We start from the raw sequence: 19,275 nt of genomic DNA, 5'->3' as shown, positions 1-19,275 counted from the left end.
TTGATCGAGTCCTCCTTCTTATCTCTGTTTCCCAGACCAGATTTATCTGACCACGCCAGAGGAGAGGTTTGGGGCTGATGTTCTKTTCATGGACACTGATGGGCACYGATGGCCATTGATGGTCTTTATTTTTTGTGCCACTCCAGTTTTGTTAAGATGTGAAGCTCCCCAGGCCTCACCCGGTGGAACAATGCCCTGGAAAGAAAATTCAGTGCGCTTCCCCCGGGGCGAAGKGAGCAACAACAAAACCTGACTAAAGTTACATTGAAAATTTTTAAACTGGTGTGTTTTCCAACGCAGCCATCAACACTGCATTCCCAGAGGATCCCGCTGGGATTTGGAGTCARACAGGGCTGGGAAGGGGATTTCCTACAGCGGAATAGAGGGAGATGTCCRAGGGAATGCCGCTGGAACGCTGGAGGGGATCAAGGCAAACGTGCCAGGCTGCTGCAAAATTTGGTTCGTGTTGCCTTCTGGAAAAATCGCAGAGGATGGGCAGGAACAGCCCCAGACTGCTGCGACTTTTCCTCCGGGGCAGCATCCCCCAGGAAGGGAAGCACTGTGTCCCACCCCTCTGAGCTGCTAAAAGAGTTGAAATCCGAGGATTTAACGCCCCCGGTGCACTGTACACCCCTTCGACAGTGCCACTTTGGATAAACATCCCCCCAAAATCCACCCGTGGGTGTGTCCGGAGGGGCCCTGCCCAAATTTCGGGCTTGGCAGTGCAAAGGGAGACTCAGGYTTGGGGCACACCACAGGCATCAGGGTTTATTTTAGCTGGAGGTTTAGTGTCATATTGTAGGAATCCAGTCGCCATCTGCCGGCAAACTTTGGGTGGGAATTYGAGGGAAAAATTAGGGATCTAAGGGCAGTTTCTGTAACTTCTTGTGTGAAAACAGTTTTTATTTTAGATGCTGAAGGGGCAGTTAATTTTGGAGTGAGGAAAAAGGAGATGCAAATCCCACCCCAAAAAACTTTGTATGGCTTGGAACTCAAAGGAAAACATTGGTGTGGTGAGTATCTTGGATATAAATGAGAAAAGTTTAAGAAATGATGGGGGGTTGGGGAATTTTGGATGTTTTTAAAGGTTGGAGCTGATCCTTGTGSCCCATAAGAGCAGCTTTGGGCTCAAATGAAGAGGCACAAATTGGAAGATGGAAGGAGRCACCTGGATGCCTGCAGAGGGGTTGAGAGGTTGGATTGGTGGCTAAAATTGCCTAAATTTGGGGGCTGATTGATCCAATAACCCAAAATTAATGGGAAAGGCCTCAAAATTAAGGGAAAAATGCCTCAAATTAAGAGAAAACACTCCAAAATTAAGGGAAAACACCTCAAAACTATGGAAAAAAAAGACACAAAAATTAAGGGGAAACACTCCAAAATTATAGGAAAACACATCAAAACTAAGGAAAAACACATCAAAATTAAGGAGGAACCTCCCAAAATTAAAGAGAAACTCCTCAGAATTATGAGAAAACACATTAAAAATAAGGGAAAATAACCCATAAGGAAAACACGCCGAAACTAAGGGAAAACAAAATTAAAGGAAAACACAAAAATTATGATAAAACGCCTCAACAGTAACCTGCCCTGGGTTCGGTCCTCCCGGCCGCCAGGGGGCGCTGTAGCGCAGCACCCCCGCCGCCGCTTCCCGCCCTTTCCGCGCGGTGCGCGTGCGTTGCCGGGCGCGGGCCGGCGGGCGGCGCGCGCATGCGCGGGGCGCGGGCCCGGCGGCGGACGGGAATTAAAATGGAAGATGAGGAGGTCGCGGAGAGCTGGGAGGAGGCGGCCGACAGCGGGGTGAGGGCGGCGGCGCGGGGCGGCGCGGCGGGCCTGGGGCGGCGGGAGGACGCGGGCGGGCNGCGGAGAGCTGGGAGGAGGCGGCCGACAGCGGGGTGAGGGCGGCGGCGCGGGGCGGCGCGGCGGGCCTGGGGCGGCGGGAGGACGCGGGCGGGCGGTGCGGCGCTGCCTGAAAGGCGGTGGGGCGCGGGCGTCGGCGCGGCGGCCCCCGGCGCTGCTAGGCCTCTTAAAGGGACCGCGGCCTCGCAGGGCGCGGGGTGTCTCGGGCCCCCTCCAGCCCCACTCCTCGCCSGTTCTTCAGTGCCCCTTCAGGCCCCCCGTTGGAGCAGCTCCCTGCCCGGCTTTTCGCCCCACGTGTGGTCCTCGGTGTCCAAACCCCCACCCCCTGGGCCCGGCGGGGCTGCGGCCGGGGCGGCATCGGCAGCTCAGCGGTGTCGCGGCCCAGCCCCGCATAAAGCTCCGGTTTTGCGGGGGTTAGAGGCAGGGGCGGGCAGGGCGGCGAGCAGAGCCAAAATGTGCGTGCCCAGCATGGCAGTGCCCCTGGCAGGGCTCTGGGGACAGCGCGGGGGCCGCGGGTGCACATCTAAAGCTCTTTTCTCCCTCGACCGGAACGTGCTCCCTCACTCGGGCAGAACGGGGGCAATCCCAGCATGGCCCAGTGGAGCTGAAGTTCCCCCCTGCTTTTACAGCGGCTCAGGAGCTGCAGTTGGCATCCTGTCTGTCACACTGAGAGACCCCGAGGACTTGTGTGTGCTGTGCTTGCAAATAAAGTGACTGTTTTAGCAGGAGCGTGGGCGGACGCTCTGCGGGGTGTTCACAGGGAGAGGAAACTCCACCAGGCAAACTCTGTTTTTTAATGAATTCTCGGGGTCGTTGAGGATCAGAGAGCACAAGGACCTCCTGACAGAAACTCGGTGAGGAGACTGAACGGGATTGTGGGCAGGRGATTGGGTTACACCTGGCCAGAGCCAGGGGAGCAAAATAGAGCCTGTAACTGAACGCCCCAGAGGGGCCMGTGCCAGGCTGGCAGCGCAGCCGCTCGCCCGCCCCTCCTGCCGAGCCGGGGGCTGCGCCCAGCGGGAGCCTCGTGCCCCGTGTCCGAGTTAATTCCAGCGCTCCCAAACGCTCCATGAAGGGCTGGAGTCTCAGGAGTCGATGACTGTGGCCTTGAGTAATGGTTTAAAATGGTCCAGCTGCTCCAATCCTGGCCAGGGACTGTCCTCCCGGTTTSTCCTTCCCGCTGGTACCTCTCAGTTGCTTTTCCTTAGAAGGTTAAATCCCTGTCACTGCCTTTCTCACACCCTTTTCCAGTGCAAACTGCTGGAATTCGTGCTCTATCTCAGTGGTGCTTGTGCTCCTGTGCAGAGAGGATCCCTGGGGATTCACACAATCGCTAAGGTTGGAAAAGCCCTCCAGGCTCATTGAGCCCACCCTGTCCCCAGCCCASAGCACCAAGGGYCACCTCCAGCCCTGCCTTGGACACCTCCAGGGTTGGTGACTCCAAACCTCCCTGGGCAGCCCCTGCCAAGGCCTGACCACCCTTTCCATGCACAAATTCCTCCTGATGTCCACCCTGAGCCTCCCCTGGCCCAGCCTGAGGCCGTTCCCTCTCCTCCTGTCCCTGTTCCCTGGCAGCAGAGCCCGACCTCCCTGGCTGCCCCCTCCTGTCAGGGAGTTGTGCAGAGCCACAAGGTCCCCCCTGATCCCCCTTTGCTCCAGGCTCAGCCCCTTTCCAGCTCCCTCAGCCATTCCTTGCAGGTCTTGCAGGAGGAGCAGCTGCTGTTGCAGTTGTTGGGGCTCTGGATGCCTGTGGAAGCTGTGGGAGGGACAGAGAAAGCAAGCTGCCCATGCAGGGCAGGAGAGGGGGCAGGAGCTGCCTTCTGGCATCCCTCGGGGTTGGGAAGGGGATTTCACTCTGTGCATGGCAGAAAGAAGACCTTGGGCTGCTGGTGGTGCCTGCAGGGAGCAGAAACCTGAGCGGGATGGAGCCAAGGAGAGCCCAGACTGCCCTTGTCCCRTGGTTCTTGTGGTCCTGATGGATCCTGATGCAGCTGGGGACATTCAGGAACAAGGACTGGAAGAGGCTCTGTTGTAGCCCTGGCAGGGACTGCCAAGGGGTAGCTCTGATCTCTGCTCTGTGACTGGGGACAAGGCCCTAGGGAATGGCTGGAGCTGGGCCAGGAGGTTTGGGATGGATCTCAGGGAAAAGTTCTTCTGTCCCCAGAGGGTGCCRGGCAYTGCCCAGGCTCCCCAGGGAATGGYCCTGGCCCYGAGGCTGCCAGAGCTCCAGGAGCRTTYGGACAGYGCTGCCAGGGGTGCCCAGGGTGGRATTGTTGGGGAGTCTGTGCAGGGCCAGCGCTGGACTCTGGTCCTTGTGGGTCCTTCCCAGCTCAGGAGGTTCCGTGGTTCTGTGATTTCCTTCCATCCATGGCARCAGGAGATGGATCCTGACATAAAGGCACACAAGGCTTGACTGACAGTCATGGTTGGTGCTCAGGAGGAGACTGCAGTGAAACAGAGACACCAAGAGCAGCTTCAAACACATCCTGTGCCAACAGTGYCAGGACACAGGGAATGGCTTCCACTGCCAGAGGGCAGTGACAGATGGGATATTGGGAAGGAATTGTTCCCTGTGAAGGTGGCAGGCCCTGACACAGGGTGCCCRGAGCAGCCATGGCTGCCCCTGAATCACTGGCAGTGTCCAAGGCCAGGCTGCACAYTGGGGCTTGGAGCAACCTGGGRTGGTGGAARGGGTGGCATTGGATCAGCTTTAAGGTCCCTCCAACCCAAAYCATTCTGGGATCCTGGGTTCTGACACTTGACATGGTTGAAAACCTGAGCTATTTAATTCTTTAGTCCCTTCAGTACATGAGGTAACTGTAGAGATGTAGCAGGAGTTGCATGGGGGGTTTTGGGGTACATTTCCTGTGTCCCAGCATACAATTTTTTAGTATTCCACCCAGAGGGTGTTCCTGGGGAAAGGAAATCCATCAGATTTTTAGTGCTGGGGTTTTTCGTTTGTAGTTTTTGGTGTTAGGCTGTGAACTTCTGCTCAGGTCCTTAAAGAGTTTGTCAGCAAGAGGCAGCTCTGGGCTGAGCAGAGATTYCATGRCCTCCTAATTGCAMCTAACTTCATTTCTCTCTTGCAGCTCTCCCAAATCAGGCAGCAGGAAAATCTCATTGGGTTCAAGAAAATCCCCAAAAGCCTGACACAGCCCTTCTGCTCTGGTTTGGTCACTCAAGGAGCTGTAAAACAGATCCTCAGGTGGTTGTTAAGGTCTTTAATGTGGCTTCTGCTCGTCTCTTGGTCCTGTGCCATCAGAACTGCCACAAAAACGGAGCAGCTCATTGGGAATATGCCACCCCTGAGTGACCRTGCCAGGCAGGTGCCCTCTGCTCCGGCAGTGTCACCTGTCCCAGCAGTCCCCCAGGCTCAGGGTGTTGTGCTGAGCTCTGTGGGGCCTCTGGATCCCCGTCATCTCCCTGGAGTCTAATTAGAGCCTTGGAATGTCCATGAATTGGGGAGGTTTTGCTTGTCCGGGAGTTACAGATGGAAAAACRGGGCGTGAGTAACGAGGGAGTTGTCCGAGTAAGGATGGAGAGGGCTTCAAAGGCYGCTCTGGGTCAGAAAACACTAATGRGGCTTAATTCCTGGTTTGCTTTTCTGTTGGGCTGGGAAACGTAAATGAGWGGTCAGTTGGTGACACTCAGGTGTTTACCTGCTTAAACCAATAATTAAATATTAGGTGGGCAGCTGGGCTCCAAACCTGGCACGGGTGATCCTCAACTTGGAATTGGTGCTTTACAGATGGATTCACTGATTTTTTCTTTGCCAACTGAAATTTGAGTGTATCAGTCTCAAGAACTGCTTTCAAGCTGGAATCTCTTTCAGCTTCATCCCGAGGGGCAGGGAGGGACAGCTCTGATCCCTGCCCTGTGTGACCAGGGACAGGAACCTTGGGAACAGCTGGAGCTGTGCCAGGGATGGATCTCAGGGAAAGGCTCCTCCCCCAGAGGGTGCCGGGCACTGCCCAGGCTCCCCAAGGAATGATCACATTCCTGAGGCTGCTGGAGCTCCAGGAGCGTTTGGACAGCACTGCCAGGGGTGCCCAGGGTAGGGTTGCTGGGGTGTCTGGGCAGGCCAGGACTTTGGTCCTTGTGGGTCCCTTTCAGCTCAGGCTGCTCTGTAGTTCTGTACAGGTCAAACATCAGTGGCTGAGAAGCTCCTGAGTGTGTTTCCCCTACCTTCTGCCCCGTTTTCCTGTTGTCTTTCTCCCCCATGCACTGAATCCAGAGCACGTTAAAATAATGGTGGGATTGATTTCTTTGTGTGTCTTTTTCCCCCTGGAGTTTGCAGACTGAGCTCCCAGCTGCTGCCTCCAACCTCCCCAGTGGCACTCACCAACCCCCCAGGAAGGGAAATCCTGCCCCATTCCCAGTTATCAGCCGTTCCAGGAGGATAGGAGCAGCCAAAGGCCTGGGAATGGACTTYGTCCTCGCCTGGGGGCCTGGGCTGTCACCCTCTTGTGTGGCAGCACTCTGGGAGGACAGGTCACCCAAGGTGGCAGAATGCCTCCTGTCACCCGCGTGAGTCTGAGGGTGGCGTGGGTGTCACTGCCACCAAAGGCTCCAGGTCACTGCAGCTCAGGGTTTTGGCTGCTGTCACTTGGAGCTGCTCAATAGGATCAAAGTCCAGCAGAATCAGAAGGGAAATATTTTGGAGTGTGACACTGTGAGCTCCCTCTGCTAATGACTGCTGTGGTCAGAGGCCATGCTAACGAGGTTTGAGGTGGGCAGGAGCTGTGTCCATGGGGAAAACTGGGCTTTGGTGTCAGGGCAATGAGGGTCATGGAATCCCAGAACGTTTTGGGTTGGAGGGACCTTAAAGCTCATCCCATTCTACCCCTGCCATGAACACCTTTCCCTATACCAGGGTGCTCCAGTGGGGCACAGGGGCAGAATTCCCTTGCTCCTGCTGCCATTGCATTGGGATGAGCCCAGGATGAATTTGGACTTCCMACACTGAAAGGATTTTGGGTAAACTTTCACTGAATGTTTGCTTTAAGTGCTGTAATGGGTCCAAAAGATCTCGAAATTGGGAAATGGAGATTTCTGTTTCTGCTGCTCGGTATTGCTTGGGCAGAGGGAGTTTTTTTGGTAAGAAAKGGGAAATTTGGAGTTTGGAATGAGCAGTGGGAAGTGAGGATTGGTTTGGGGATATTGCAGCAAGGGGAGGGAGCTGCTGCCCTCCCAAGTGTTCCCCCACCCATGATACATCCATGCTGGGAATGCTGTGTGAAACCAGCCAGGCTGTTCCCAGAAACASTCCTGTGTCCTGTTTCTCARTGTCCTGGTGCYGAGGAGCAGGATCTGCCTATGGAGCTGAAAACACCTGGGGCTTTCCTGGGACAGGCCCCTGCCAGGCTGAGCATGGCACAGTGGCTGGGAGAGCTAATTAATGAAGCAGGCTGGTTCCCAATAGCCTCAGGAGTTGGAATGTTGCAGTAATTAATAGATTAATTTCTCTTTGGAGGAGAGAAATAGAAGGCTGCTGAGGAGATCAGGGAYTGGCCACATCTGCTCCTTCCTGATGGTGTTTTGGGGAAGCAGTTCCAGCTTCAAATCCCCATCAACAGCTCTGGTGACCTCAGATCTTAAAACCTCATTTTATATCCTAAAGAAAAGAACATTAACCAGGCTTTGGAGTTTGTGTCCTTCAGGAATTGCCAGAGGACCCAGTGGTGCTTAAATGAGCAGACAAGGCTGTGGTTTCGGGAGGATCCAGCTCCAGCCTGAATTCCCTGGTTCTGGGATTGATCTTCCCCGTTACTGGAGTGAGAAGGGGTAGAAGGTTGTGCTGGGAGTAAATACARCAGAGAACGTGGTTAATGGTTTTCCAGAGTTCTGGAATGTTACCAGATATCCAGGAGAGCACTGGGACTGTCCTGTGTTCTGGTAGGGATCTTCCCTGCATTTCTGCAGAGCAGTTTTGGAGGAGGAGGGGGCAATATCCACCCAGTGTCAGTGATCTGTATAAAGTCTCTGYCTTCCCACACCTCCAGTCATGGTCACTCACTGAACTTGGGATAAAACCCAGCCAGGGGTTATCTTGTTATTCCTTCCCCGGATGAGCCGAGCTCAGAGCTGCTGGCGTTTATTCTGTTTGGAAAGTCCTTGCTGACAGGGATGGGGGGATAATGCTCTGTGTGTGTCCAGCGCCTCACAGTTATTGCCAGAAGGTTCCTTGGACAGCAGCATGGGCTGACTTGGGCCCCCTGTGCACTGCAATATCCTGGCTTTGTTGGGAATGTGCCTCCATCCCATGGGAAACCATAGGAATCATAGGAACCAACCTCCACAGGGCCGTTCCTTCCTGAAGGACACATTCCTGGAGTGCTGGGGAAGCATCGAGCTCCAGCTCAGCAGGAACATCATCAAATCATCAGCTTTATTGCTGGGGTGGCTCTTTGGGATGCCAGGCCCTGGGAATGTGGGATCTGAGCAGCAGCTTTGTGTCTCTGCGTCTGTGTCTGCATTCCAGGGGCTTTGTGGAGCCTCTTGTAGGGAGGCTCTGATGGGGCTGCAGCTCAGTTTCCATGATGTCCTCGTCCACAAATTCAGCCTAAATGTCAGAGAACAGAGTCTCCTTCAGGCTGTTTGTTTGGGTCCTGTTTGGCATCCACAAATAATAGCCCTAAAAATAGGTGGGTGAGATTCCTTACTAATCTTTGAGGAGGGAGTTTTGCACAGGGATCTGACCCAGGCTTGCTTTTCTGTGATACAGGTGGGTTTGTCGGGGAGGTGGGAGCTGGGAGAGCCCCTCAGATGATGGAGAGCTGGGGTTTGTCCCGAGTGACCTGTCCAGCTTCTGGATGCCAAATCCAGCTGCTCCTCCAGACAGCTCATGCCTTTGATGCTTGGAGTGCCTCTGGCACTTGCCCTCCRAGTCAGCTCCTAATTTTATCTCGTTACCCACACGATGACAACGTGACACAGCAGTGGAGAGGGAATGACATCAGCAGATGGATGGATCCGTGCAGAGCAGCGGCAGGGATTTGATTTTAATTAAAAAYGAGCAGTGCCAAGGTGATTCTGCTTTTAAATTGGTGCAGTGATCCCTGTCACGAGCTGGGAGGCTGCTCAGGGCTGGGGCTGTCTCTCCACGTGGTGTTCAAACGCTCCATTCCTACAATTCCAAACGTCCTAGTAATGAGCTCTGAGTTTCCTGGAAAATGCACAGTCAGTCTGTGTGTTTAAAAGAAAACAATTTCTGACACGTGGGGAGGTGTCCAAAGTGGGCAGCTGCGTTTTGACCATCTATGTAAACACAAAGGGAGACCTTTTCTCCCCAGTTCAGTGGGTATCTGGAGGCAGCTGGAATTCCCTGAGCAGCACCAGGAATGCCTTGGCTCCTTCAGGACTGGCAGTTGTTTGAATGGGGTGGGAAGGATGCTGTGTTTGATTTGTGTTACCCTGCCAGGATCTGTACGTGTGGACGAAGCCTCACGTTCTGGACGGAGCTCAGCACTTCCGTTCACTGCTGAGGCTGCAACTYGGGGAATAATTGAGCTGCTCCTTGTGCCAGCCCGGTGTGGGCACAGGCCCAGGCTGTGCCTGTCCGTGTCCTGGGGCACCTCCAGTTCTGGGACCCTTGTGGCAGGAAGGACAYGGAGRGGCTGGAGYGTGTCCAGGGAAGGGTCTGGAGCTCCAGAAGTGGCCAAGGGAGMTGGAAAGGGGCTSAGCCTGGAGCAAAGGGGGATCAGGGGGACCTTGTGGCTCTGCACAACTCCCTGACAGGAGGGAGCAGCCRGGGGGKTYSGGSYYYKSYYCMRGGRAMMRGGRMMRGRRGRRRRGGAATGGCCTCAGGCTGGGCCAGGGGAGGGGCAGGAGGGACATCAGGAGGAATTTGTGCATGGAAAGGGTGGTCAGGCYTTGGCAGGRGCTGSCCAGGGAGGTTTGGAGTCSCCAACCCTGGAGGTGTCCAAGGCAGGGCTGGAGGTGGCACTCGGTGCTCTGGGCWGGGGACAGGGTGGGGATAAGGCACAGGGTGAACTCAGTGATCATGGAGGAGGGCTTTTCGCACCTCTGTGATCCTGTGAGATCCTTGGTGAGCAGCTCCCCAAGCACAGAGCAGCTGCTGAATGTGCTGGCAGTGGTTTATGATCCAGGGCCACGCGTTTGCTCTGAAACCACTGGACATTTTGGGGGCACAAGGACACCRTGTATTTTGCTGGAAGTGACCTACTCCTGAGTGGGTGAGAGTGAAACAGACTGTCAAGGAATTGTGATGGGTTTGAAGGATTCCTTGGGATAAGTTTTTGCGTTGAGCAGAGGAAAAAGCCTCATTTTGTCTGGCACGGGGGGCTGTGGAGTGTCCAGTGCATGCWGGGGTGCTCAGAGGTGCCCAGCAGTGCTGGGGTTCGGTGACAGTGGCGTGAATCTCCCGTTCCCGGTGCCGAGGGCTGTGGTTCGAGTGTCCRGTGCATGTGGGGTGCTCAGGGATGCCCAGCAGCACTGGGGCTTGGTGACAGTAACAGTGATGTGAATCACCCAGTGCTGAGGTGGAGGTGACACTCTGCAATGGCAGCGACTCGCAGTGCCACACTCAGACCGTGGCCTTCACCCCGGGGCTCTCCTGCAGAGCCACCAGGAGTGCAGGGACCTGGCTTCTGCCAAAGGAGGGAGCACAGCGGAGCCTTCCTGGGGGCTGCTGTGTGGCCTGTGACACTGCCATACCCAGGGTGCCACCTGGGGCTCAGCACCCCCGTTCTGGCTCCAGAGTCACTGCTGCATGGAGTGAAAGGAGCTGAGAAGCTCCTGAGTGTGTTTTGCCCACCTTCCAGCCCGTTTTCCTGTTATCTGTCTCCCCCAAGAACTGAAATAGTTACAGAGGGATATTTCAGGAGGCCCTGGGAGCCATGATGAGCTCCTGGAGGCTAAAAAAGTGGTTTCAAGGCCTGATGTCCCCTGGGCTGGCTCATTGCTGAGCTTCACCTTGACTCGATTTCCATTGTTTGCCCCCAGCTGCTCCACAGCATCCCCATCCTGTCTGTGATACCCCTGCTGCCTGGTCCCCGTTCCTCTTTCCTGGAGGGCAGGAAATGGCTGATACCCGTTTTCCTCCCTCCTGAGCAGTGCTGGGGTGAGATTTTCCTCCCAGTCCCCTTGAAGAGGAAGGAAACTGCAGGTGTTTGCCGTCTGGCTGGGACCTGCCTGGTTTTGTTACCTCCCAGGACAGAGCTTGGTAGGAAACTCAGCCTCCYGCCCACCTTTTATCTTCCTGCAATAATTTATTCCCTTCACCTCCCTAGGTGGAGGCTGCCATGGGTTGTGTGACCGGGAGCAAACACTGTGGTTTGGCATCTTGCGGTGGCTCGARTTCTTTCCCTGCTCTCTGGGACAGCAAGGAATTTCTGTCCAAACCCGTTTGTTTCCCAAGCTGTGCCTGCTGCGGTTCCTGCCGGCAGTCTGGGGAARCATCCAGGTCTCAGAGCAGAGCAGCTACCTCCTGCCAGAAGTCTGGAATTTCCTTCAGTAGTGCCAGTTATCAGCTGGCTAAACTAGGRCACCCTCAGGTGGTGTTTCCCCCCTTCCTTGATGATTAAAGTAAAACACAAAGCGCTGTTTCAGAGCCCCTTTTAACGGAGCTGTCCTGAGGATCTGAAAACCGGCGGGGTTGGAGCAGGTCACCTGCAGGAGGCTGAGACCTGCCTTCCTTCTCCCGAGCCGAGTTTCTGTGTGTAATTGCTCCAGTTGCAACACCTGGACACCTCGGGCAGAGGCTGACATGCTCTGAGCCCTGCTTTGTTGGGGTGATTAAYGAGGCTCTGTTGGGGTGATTAAGGCATCTTTGTGCCCATGGGTGACTCGGCAGGGTGGAAAGGCAAGGAGCAGCGCAGGGAGGCTCCCTGGCTGTGCATGGGGCAGGGCAGGGACTTCTGCCAGGAGAGTGGCCCTGCTGGCCAGCACTTCCCATGGCCCTGGGCTGGGGGCTCAGCTCCCCCTGGAATCCRGCCGGTGGATCATAGGAATCCACCCTGCAGATCTCCAGAATCCCTCTGGGGATTGTGGGAATCCCACTGATGGATCACTGGAATCCCCCTGGCTGCGGCTCCTCAGCCTTTTGGGTTTGGGCTGGTTCCCACTTGGATTTAGGAATATCTTGCTGTGGAATCCTGTGATTTTTTACGCTCACAAGTTTTTTGCCAGCCGAAGTGGTTAAAATCGGAGATCCCCATGCCGGATGTATGGCCTGCTGTGGGTGCACTCCTGGTTACAGAAAACACTCGCGGTGGTTTTGCTTTTCTCATGGATTATCCACGGGGCCTTTGCTTCCCGTGCCTCTTGATTCCTGAGTCATCCTCAGATGGAATCACACCCTCCCTGCCCTCTTTAAAGATCAGCATTCGGAAGAGTAAAATTAAATGTGTGCCCAGACAGGCTCCAACTCTGACCTCCAAACTGAGATTGGTCTTCATTTTATTAAAAACTTCATGTTTTTACTTTTCTCTCCTTTTCTAGGAAATAGACAGACGGTTGGAAAAGAAGCTGAAGATCACCCAGAAGGAAAGGTAAAATCCTGATTTTCCTGAGGTGCTGTTGGGGAGTGGGAACAGTGGGTGAACATCTTCAAACGGAGCRGGGAGTGCTGGGTTTGGGTTGAGAATTCAGGAATCCCTGTCTCCAAGCCACTAGATGGCCCTTTGGAGCCGTGGCAGGGTAGCAGAGAGCTTCTCGAGAGGGGTTTCATTTCAGAGCTGGCTCCTCCAGCTTGGATATAACTCCATGTAAGAAAAAGGCACTGAAGGGAATAAATGGGTGAGTCAGGTAATCCCAGCTCCTGGCCTGGGCTGACTTGCTGGGTCTTGCATCAGGGAGAATTCTTTTCCTGCTTCCTTTGGGTCGGGACAGGGGTGTGTTATTGCYTCCAACCAGAAATGTCTCTAATCACTGCTGACAGGTCCTTTGTTGTTGGGGTTTCTTTCCCTGTGGTTGTTAAAGAGTCACGGGGTTTATTCCCTGGGAGCTGCACGCAGRAAAGGGACTGTAAAACATTCAGGTGCTGAGATGGGGTCAAGGCTGGCTCTGAGAGAGAAATGGCAGGGTTGGAGTGAAAGGCTGGGTGTCCTGGTGAGAGGAGCCCTCAGAATTCTTGCAGGGAGTGAAATCACKTTACTTACACCGGTGTCTGTGACAAGAAGAGCTAAAACTTCACCCACTGTCTGCTCCCTTCAGCAGAGTTTGATGGTGTCAGACACACCAGGGACTGATTTTTCCATCCCTTTCCGAGCTAATCCGCTGCTCTAGTTTAGAGTTACAACTATAACGAGACCCTTAATTATTACAGGCTGCCCTTAATCACAGGAGTGACATCTGAGCACAAGGAATTCACACTCTGGGCAGAAAACCCCTGTGGAAAACATTCACCAAGCCAATGTTTTTCTTTCCAACAGCAGAAAGTCCAAATCTCCTCCCAAAGTGCCGATCGTGATCCAGGACGACAGCCTTCCCACGGGGCCTCCCCCCCAGATCCGTATCCTCAAGAGGCCCACGACCAACGGYGTCCTGAGCAACCCCAACTCGGCCAGCCGCCCCGCCTTCCCCGTGAAATCCCTGGCRCAGCGCGAGGCCGAGTACGCCGAGGCCAGGAAACGCATCCTGGGCAGCGCCAGCCCCGAGGAGGAGCAGGAGAAGCCCATCCTGGACAGGTGAGAGCGGCCTTGGGAGCTCCTGGGGGAGCATGGCCAGGCCAACAGGGAGAGGGGAGGGCTCTGTCAGCAGAGCCCTGAGGGGAGGGCCTGGTGAAGCCAGAAATCGTGGAATCATTAGGGTTSGAAAAGTCCTCCAAGATCAGAGARTCCGGTCATTAACTGGCACTGCTGTGTTTCCCATTAAAGATGTCCCCAGGTGCCACATCCACGTGCCTTTGGAACACTTCCAGGGGTCCAGGGGCAGCCACAGCTGCTCTGGGCACCACTGTGCCAGGACCCCCCCACCCTCCCAGGGAACAATTCCTCCCCAGAATCCATCTGTCGCTGCCCTCTGGCCATGGGAAGCCATTCTTCCTTCTCATGTCTCTCCAGGCTCTTGTCCCAAGTCCCTCCATCTTTCCTGTTGGCCCCTTCAGGTGCTGGAAGGCCAAGGTTGGGTCATCCTGGAGCCTTCCCTTCTCCAGGCTTGTCCCAGCAGAGCTGCTCCATCCCTCTGATCACACTGCTGGGCTCCTTTGGGCTTGTTCCRTGTCCTTCCTGTGCTGGGGACCCCAGAGCATGTGACAACATTCCCATGGGGGTTTCTGAAGGCACTTTGGAATTGCACACGTGTTCCTGCCCCCCCACCCCCGCAGCCCCAGCTTTGTCCCTACAGCCCCATCTCTGTCCCTCTGTCCCCGCAGTCCCACCTCTGTCCCCGCAGTCCCACCTCTGTCCCCGCAGTCCCACCTCTGTCCTCATGTCCCCGCAGTCCCACCTCTGTCCTCATGTCCCCGCAGCCCCATCCCTGTCCCCGCCGCCCCATCTCTGTCCCCGCAGCCCCAGCCCTGTCCCTCTCCCTGCAACCCCAGCTCTGTCTCCACAGCCCCATCTGTGTCCCTCTGTCCCCGCAGGCCGCCGCGGATCTCTCAGCCCGAGGACACCAGGCAGCCCAACAATGTGATCCGGCAGCCCCTGGGCCCTGATGGCTCGCAAGGCTTCAAGCAGCGCAGATAGAGGCGGCCGTGCCGTTCCGCCGGCACGGACACACGGACCTGGGCCGGGGGCCCTCCCGGCTTGATTTGCACTGTGACCCTTTTGCTCTGCCCACTGTGACCTTCAGCCTCACGCACTGTGACCTCCCCTCTCCACCCACTGTGAGCGGCCGTCCCAGCCGGGCTGTCCCCGCCAGCCGAGGGACGCGAGGGGCCGTGCCGGACTCGGCCGGGCGCAGGGAGTCGCATGTGTCCCGCTGGGGTTGGAGCGAGCGCCAGCAATAACGTTCGTCGTACTCGAAACCTGGCATTTAAGGAAAAAAAACCACGATGGGAAGCCTCCCCAGCTGCGCATGTTGTCCTCATCGCTTCCAGAGCGAGTTCTGTTTCCAAGGATTTTAGGTTCTTTTATTTGATTTTCTGTTTGTTTTCTGTATCTCCCATTGGTTGAGTGCGTGGGAAGGGTTTGAGCTGTTTGTTTGGATCCAGAGAGGTAGAGTTGAGTGTTCTGAAAGGAATTCTGATGGATTTCCATGGATTAGATGGCTCGGGGTCGACAAGCTTACACTTCTYCATTTCCACTGCCATGGAAGCAAACTCCTGGATACCCTTGGATACCTCGGAGTCGGACCCGGTTTACGTCTTGCTCCTGTTAAAGCTTGGCTCCGATTCCCTGCTGGCTTTGAGGAAAAGCTTAAAACACATTGGTTTTGGGTTCTTTTGTATTTGGGGAGAAGGGAATGCAGAGTGATCCCATGAGAATGCCTGCTGTCCGGCCATGGAGAGCACTGAAGAATTAGGGAGATGTGGCAAGGAGGAGAGTGCCCAGTGCCGCTGTGGCCATGACATCGGGCAGTGGGATATCCTGAGGCTGTGGCCCCGGGCGGCGCGGGGACGGTACGAGCTCTCCTGGGACGGCAGCCACCGGGAACCAAACCAGCCTTGGAGAAAGCCTGGACGATCCCTCYGCCTCCCTGGGGGCAGCGAGGCTTCAGGGAAGGGGTTGTCCTCCTCCTGGCAAGATGACGGGGAGGCTGCTGCTCCCCTGGATGAAGCTGAGTATCACTTGATATCAAGGGATTCATGAACACTAAATGCTCTTCTCGGAGGGGACGGGACCTGGAACCCCGGTGGGTTCCTGATGGATTCCTGCGCCCAGGTGCTGCCTTCAGTGGGGTCGAGGGGGAACGAGCCAATCTTGACGTGCATGAAAAGCCTTGTGTGGAAATRAGGCTTAAATCCTACAGAAAGGGGAAAATAAAAACTACCTGTGTATCCAAGCGATCCGCCGGACCGTACTGAGCTCCCTGCAGCCGGTTCCAGGGCTGGGCTTCCCCCGAGATCCCCAGTCCCGGTGACTTTTGGGGGATCTCACTCATCCCCCTCAGGCTGGGGGCCGAGATGAGCTCCGGGAGGGAGCGGGAGGGAGAAGGATGTCAGCAATAACCGTAGTCACCGCGCCTTTCCTTAATTATTCCTAAAAATAGCATCGAATAGCCAAAAACCCCCAAACCCACTGGATTTCTGGTGCGGCTCACCCCCGGCACCGAACTCTCCGTGTTCGGCACTGGAATTCCACCACCGGCACTGAGACCTCCGGCACCAAAATCACCTTTTCCAGCACTGAGATCTCCTTCTCCGACGCGGAATTCTCCCGGCTGCTCCCGCTGCGTCCCGGTGCCCAGGACACGTCCCGCCCGCCGGCAGGGCTCGGGCGGCGTTCCTGTGGGAAGCGCCTTCATCCCGAGGAGGGGGAGGACCAACACGGTACCACGTGTTTCCGCCCCAAAAACGTGCGCCAGAAAGAAAACGTTTTATAAATTGTATTTTAAATAAATGTCTTTAAAGTTTTAACGCTTTACGGTTCCCTGCTTCATCCTCGTGGCTCCCAGGGGTGACTTTTCGGTGCCAGCTACTTAAAAATCTGTCAGGAAGGTAAAATCTCAGAGCATTYGGCTATGATGGTACCAGTTTTACCCAAAACCAGGGAATTTCGCCCCTTTTTTTGGGGGGTTGGGAGGAGTGATCTGAGGAGGGTGGAAAGGGCAGTGCTCCAAGGGAAAATGTGGATCCCAACCCTGGATGTGAGCTGCCTCTCCATAGAGGGTAAAGAAAGGGATTAGTTAATTAAATTAATTAATTAARTTTAATTATTTTGTTGCTCCRTGCTGGGCTTCCCCRTGGATGTTGTGCTCCATCAGGCCCGGAGRAGGTGCTGGATGAGGATGAGAAGTYGGAGCACTGGCAGCTCCCACAGGCCCTGGCTCCCTTGGGATTCTGATGATTTTTCTATAATTTATTTCTTTATAATATAAATAATGTAGATATATAATATTGATGTATAATATAGAAATATACACAAATATATCAAATATAGACCAAGTTACATATATGTATGGTACATCTAATACATGCATTTCATGTATCATATATATATATGATACARAACATATTATACACTATATGATACTATAATAGAAATAAATATAATTAGTACAATCAATTATTTGATTTATAAAGGCGCTGAAACCTGTGAGTTCCGTGGCTGGGAGCCCAGAGGCGGTTCCAGTTCCAGCAGCGCGCTGGGACCAGTGCCCGCAGCTCCCTGCGCCGGGTCCTCCCGCCCGCTAGGGGGCGCCGCGGGTGCGGAAGCGCCTCACGAGCGGGCCCCGCCCGTGCCGGGGCAGCCCAGAGGCACCAGCGAGACACCGTCCAGGCGGCGGGACAGAGCGGGGCCGCCATGGCGGCGGAGGAGGAGTACGAGTCCGTGTTGTGCGTGAARCCGGCGGTGCTCGTGTACCGGGTCCCGCCGCGGGCCTCCAACCGCGGCTACAGGTGGGGCCCGTGCCCGCCCGGGGGGTGTCAGCGCCTCCTGACACGGGGGTTTCGCCCCCTCCCTGTGGGGTTTGTGGGGGTCCCCTCCTCATAAGGTGTGTGGGTTCTGCTCCTCCTGGTGGGGTTTGTGGTTCCCAGGAGGGATGGGGGTCTGACCCCCCAGATGGGGGTCTGTCACTCACCGTGGGGCGGCAAGCACTGCCCCTCGTGGGGTATCTCAGTCCCCCGTGGGGTATCTCTGCCCCCATCCCAGCCCCACAGGGGTGTCTCCATCCCCCCGCGTATTTTGGGGCTCCCATCCCATCCCTAACGCAGCTTTGGGGCTGAATCTCCGTGGAAAGGGAACCGAAACCTCCTCAGCAGCTCTTGCCCCTCACCCCGCAAAACGCAGCAGCTATTTTGGGGTGAAACGAAACATTTTTTGACACATCTCCTGCTGCCCCTCACTCCCCCCTAAGCCCTCTTTACCAGCTCCAGGCAGAGGAGCTCGGTGGGACAGCAGCACCCGGGGCTGTGGGGGTGGCACAGGCGGCTCAGGCTCCGCTTCCTGTTTTTCCAGAGCYGCGGAGTGGCAGCTGGACCAGCCGGCCTGGAGCGGGCGCCTGCGGATCACRGCCAAGGGCAGCATGGCCTTCATCAAGTTGGAGGACAAGACCTCGGGTGAGGAGGGAGTTCCAGGGCTCTGTGGGCAGTGGGGATATGGCACCGTGCCCTGGCCTTACCCCACTCCCWTTCCTGTGTTCCAGGAGAGCTCTTTGCCCAGGCTCCCGTGGARCAGTTCCCTGGCATCGCTGTGGAGAGTGTGACAGACTCCAGCAGATACTTTGTCATCCGGATCGAAGATGGGAACGGTGGGTCCCATGCACCCGGGGGGTCCTCAGAGCCCTCAGTGCTCCTGTTTGGGCAGGATTCCTGCTCTCYGTGGTGGAATATTCCCTGCACAGGGCGGCAGAGGGAGGAATTATCTCACTCCCACCTGCTAGCTGCGCTTTGACCTTTGCCAGGAACAAAAACATTTGGATTTGGCTGCTCAGCATTGGCAGGAGGATGCAGGATCATCCCCCTGCTGCCTCTTCATTAAAAAGCTGCTTTTGCTGAAGCCATAGGTGCAGCCAGCGAGATAAAATAGCTGGAGATGCCTCTGGAGAAGGGAAGGCTCCARGGCCTAAAGAGGCTCCAAGAGAGTTGGAGAGGGACTGGGGTCAAGGGATGGAGGGACAGAAGCCAGGGAATGGATCCCATTGCCAGAGGSCAGGGATGGATGGGATATTGGGAAGGAATTGCTCCTTCTGAGGGTGCCCAGAGMAGCTGTGGCTGCCCCTGGATCCCCGGCAGTGTCCCAGGCCAGGCTGGGCAGGGCTTGGAGCAGCCTGGGACWGTGGGAGGTGTCCCTGCCCATGGCAGGRGTGGCACTGGRTGGGCTTTAAGGTCTCTCCAGCCCARCCCATCCAGGATTTTGGGATCCCCACTCCCAGGGCTCGGTCTCCTGAGTCCCAGCTCCCTCTGGAGGCAGCSTCAGGCACGTGCAGGATGGAGCCAGGATGTGCAAGATGGAGCTTCCCAGACCTGACCCTTCCTCCTTCCCCAGGCCGCCGCGCTTTCATCGGGGTCGGCTTTGTGGACCGAGGGGATGCCTTTGACTTCAACGTGGCTCTCCAGGACCACTTCAAGTGAGTTTGGGCCTCTCCCTGCCTCCTCTGAGCTCCGTGTCTTCCCGGAATGGTGGAGAAGTGGGTGCTGGGATGGGCAGGTGTGGTGGGAGAAGTGAATGCTCCCCTTCTTCATTCAGGCCTCTCCCTCTCTCTGGTATTTCACAGTCTGGATGAGCAGCGTCCCAAACTGGACTTCCCAAGTCCAAAAGTGGCTGTGCAAATTCCTAGCCCCAATTCCCTAGTTTATTTCCTCTGGTTCCTGTATCAGCTGTAAGGGGCTGCCCCTGAGGGGCTGGGCTGCTG

General features: G+C 55.8%; 2 protein-coding genes across 4 annotated transcripts in view; both read left to right on the top strand.

The window, feature by feature from the left end:
- The first annotated feature begins 957 nt into the window (after positions 1-957).
- On the top strand, positions 958-16,339 carry SZRD1 (SUZ RNA binding domain containing 1). Of its 3 annotated transcripts, none has more exons than XM_057387399.1 (4): positions 958-1,013; positions 12,322-12,371; positions 13,254-13,508; positions 14,405-16,339. In XM_057387399.1, the coding sequence occupies exons 1-4, from the start codon at positions 981-983 to the stop codon at positions 14,505-14,507; spliced, it is 441 nt and encodes a 146-aa protein (XP_057243382.1). In that variant the 5' UTR covers positions 958-980; the 3' UTR covers positions 14,508-16,339. The 3 variants fall into 3 exon arrangements, with proteins under 3 accessions (XP_057243382.1, XP_057243381.1, XP_057243380.1); XM_057387398.1 differs by lacking the exon at positions 958-1,013 and adding an exon at positions 1,697-1,800 and having other exon boundaries at positions 13,257-13,508; XM_057387397.1 differs by lacking the exon at positions 958-1,013 and adding an exon at positions 1,697-1,800.
- Positions 16,340-17,154: 815 nt separating this feature from the next.
- The window catches only part of NECAP2 (NECAP endocytosis associated 2), a 5,667-nt gene continuing 3,546 nt past the window's right edge, over positions 17,155-19,275 (top strand). Inside the window, exons 1-4 of the mRNA XM_057387400.1 lie at positions 17,155-17,320; positions 17,880-17,980; positions 18,067-18,171; positions 18,909-18,990. Of these exons, the coding sequence (XP_057243383.1) occupies positions 17,226-17,320; positions 17,880-17,980; positions 18,067-18,171; positions 18,909-18,990 (383 nt within the window). The 5' untranslated portion in view covers positions 17,155-17,225. The remainder of the gene's footprint in view (positions 17,321-17,879; positions 17,981-18,066; positions 18,172-18,908; positions 18,991-19,275) is intronic.

The sequence above is a fragment of the Malurus melanocephalus genome, unplaced genomic scaffold (assembly GCF_030028575.1).
Source record: "Malurus melanocephalus ecotype Western Australia unplaced genomic scaffold, MMel_1.1 scaffold_1204, whole genome shotgun sequence".
Lineage (NCBI taxonomy): Eukaryota > Metazoa > Chordata > Aves > Passeriformes > Maluridae > Malurus > Malurus melanocephalus.
This window is presented reverse-complemented; position numbering and strand designations above follow the sequence as displayed.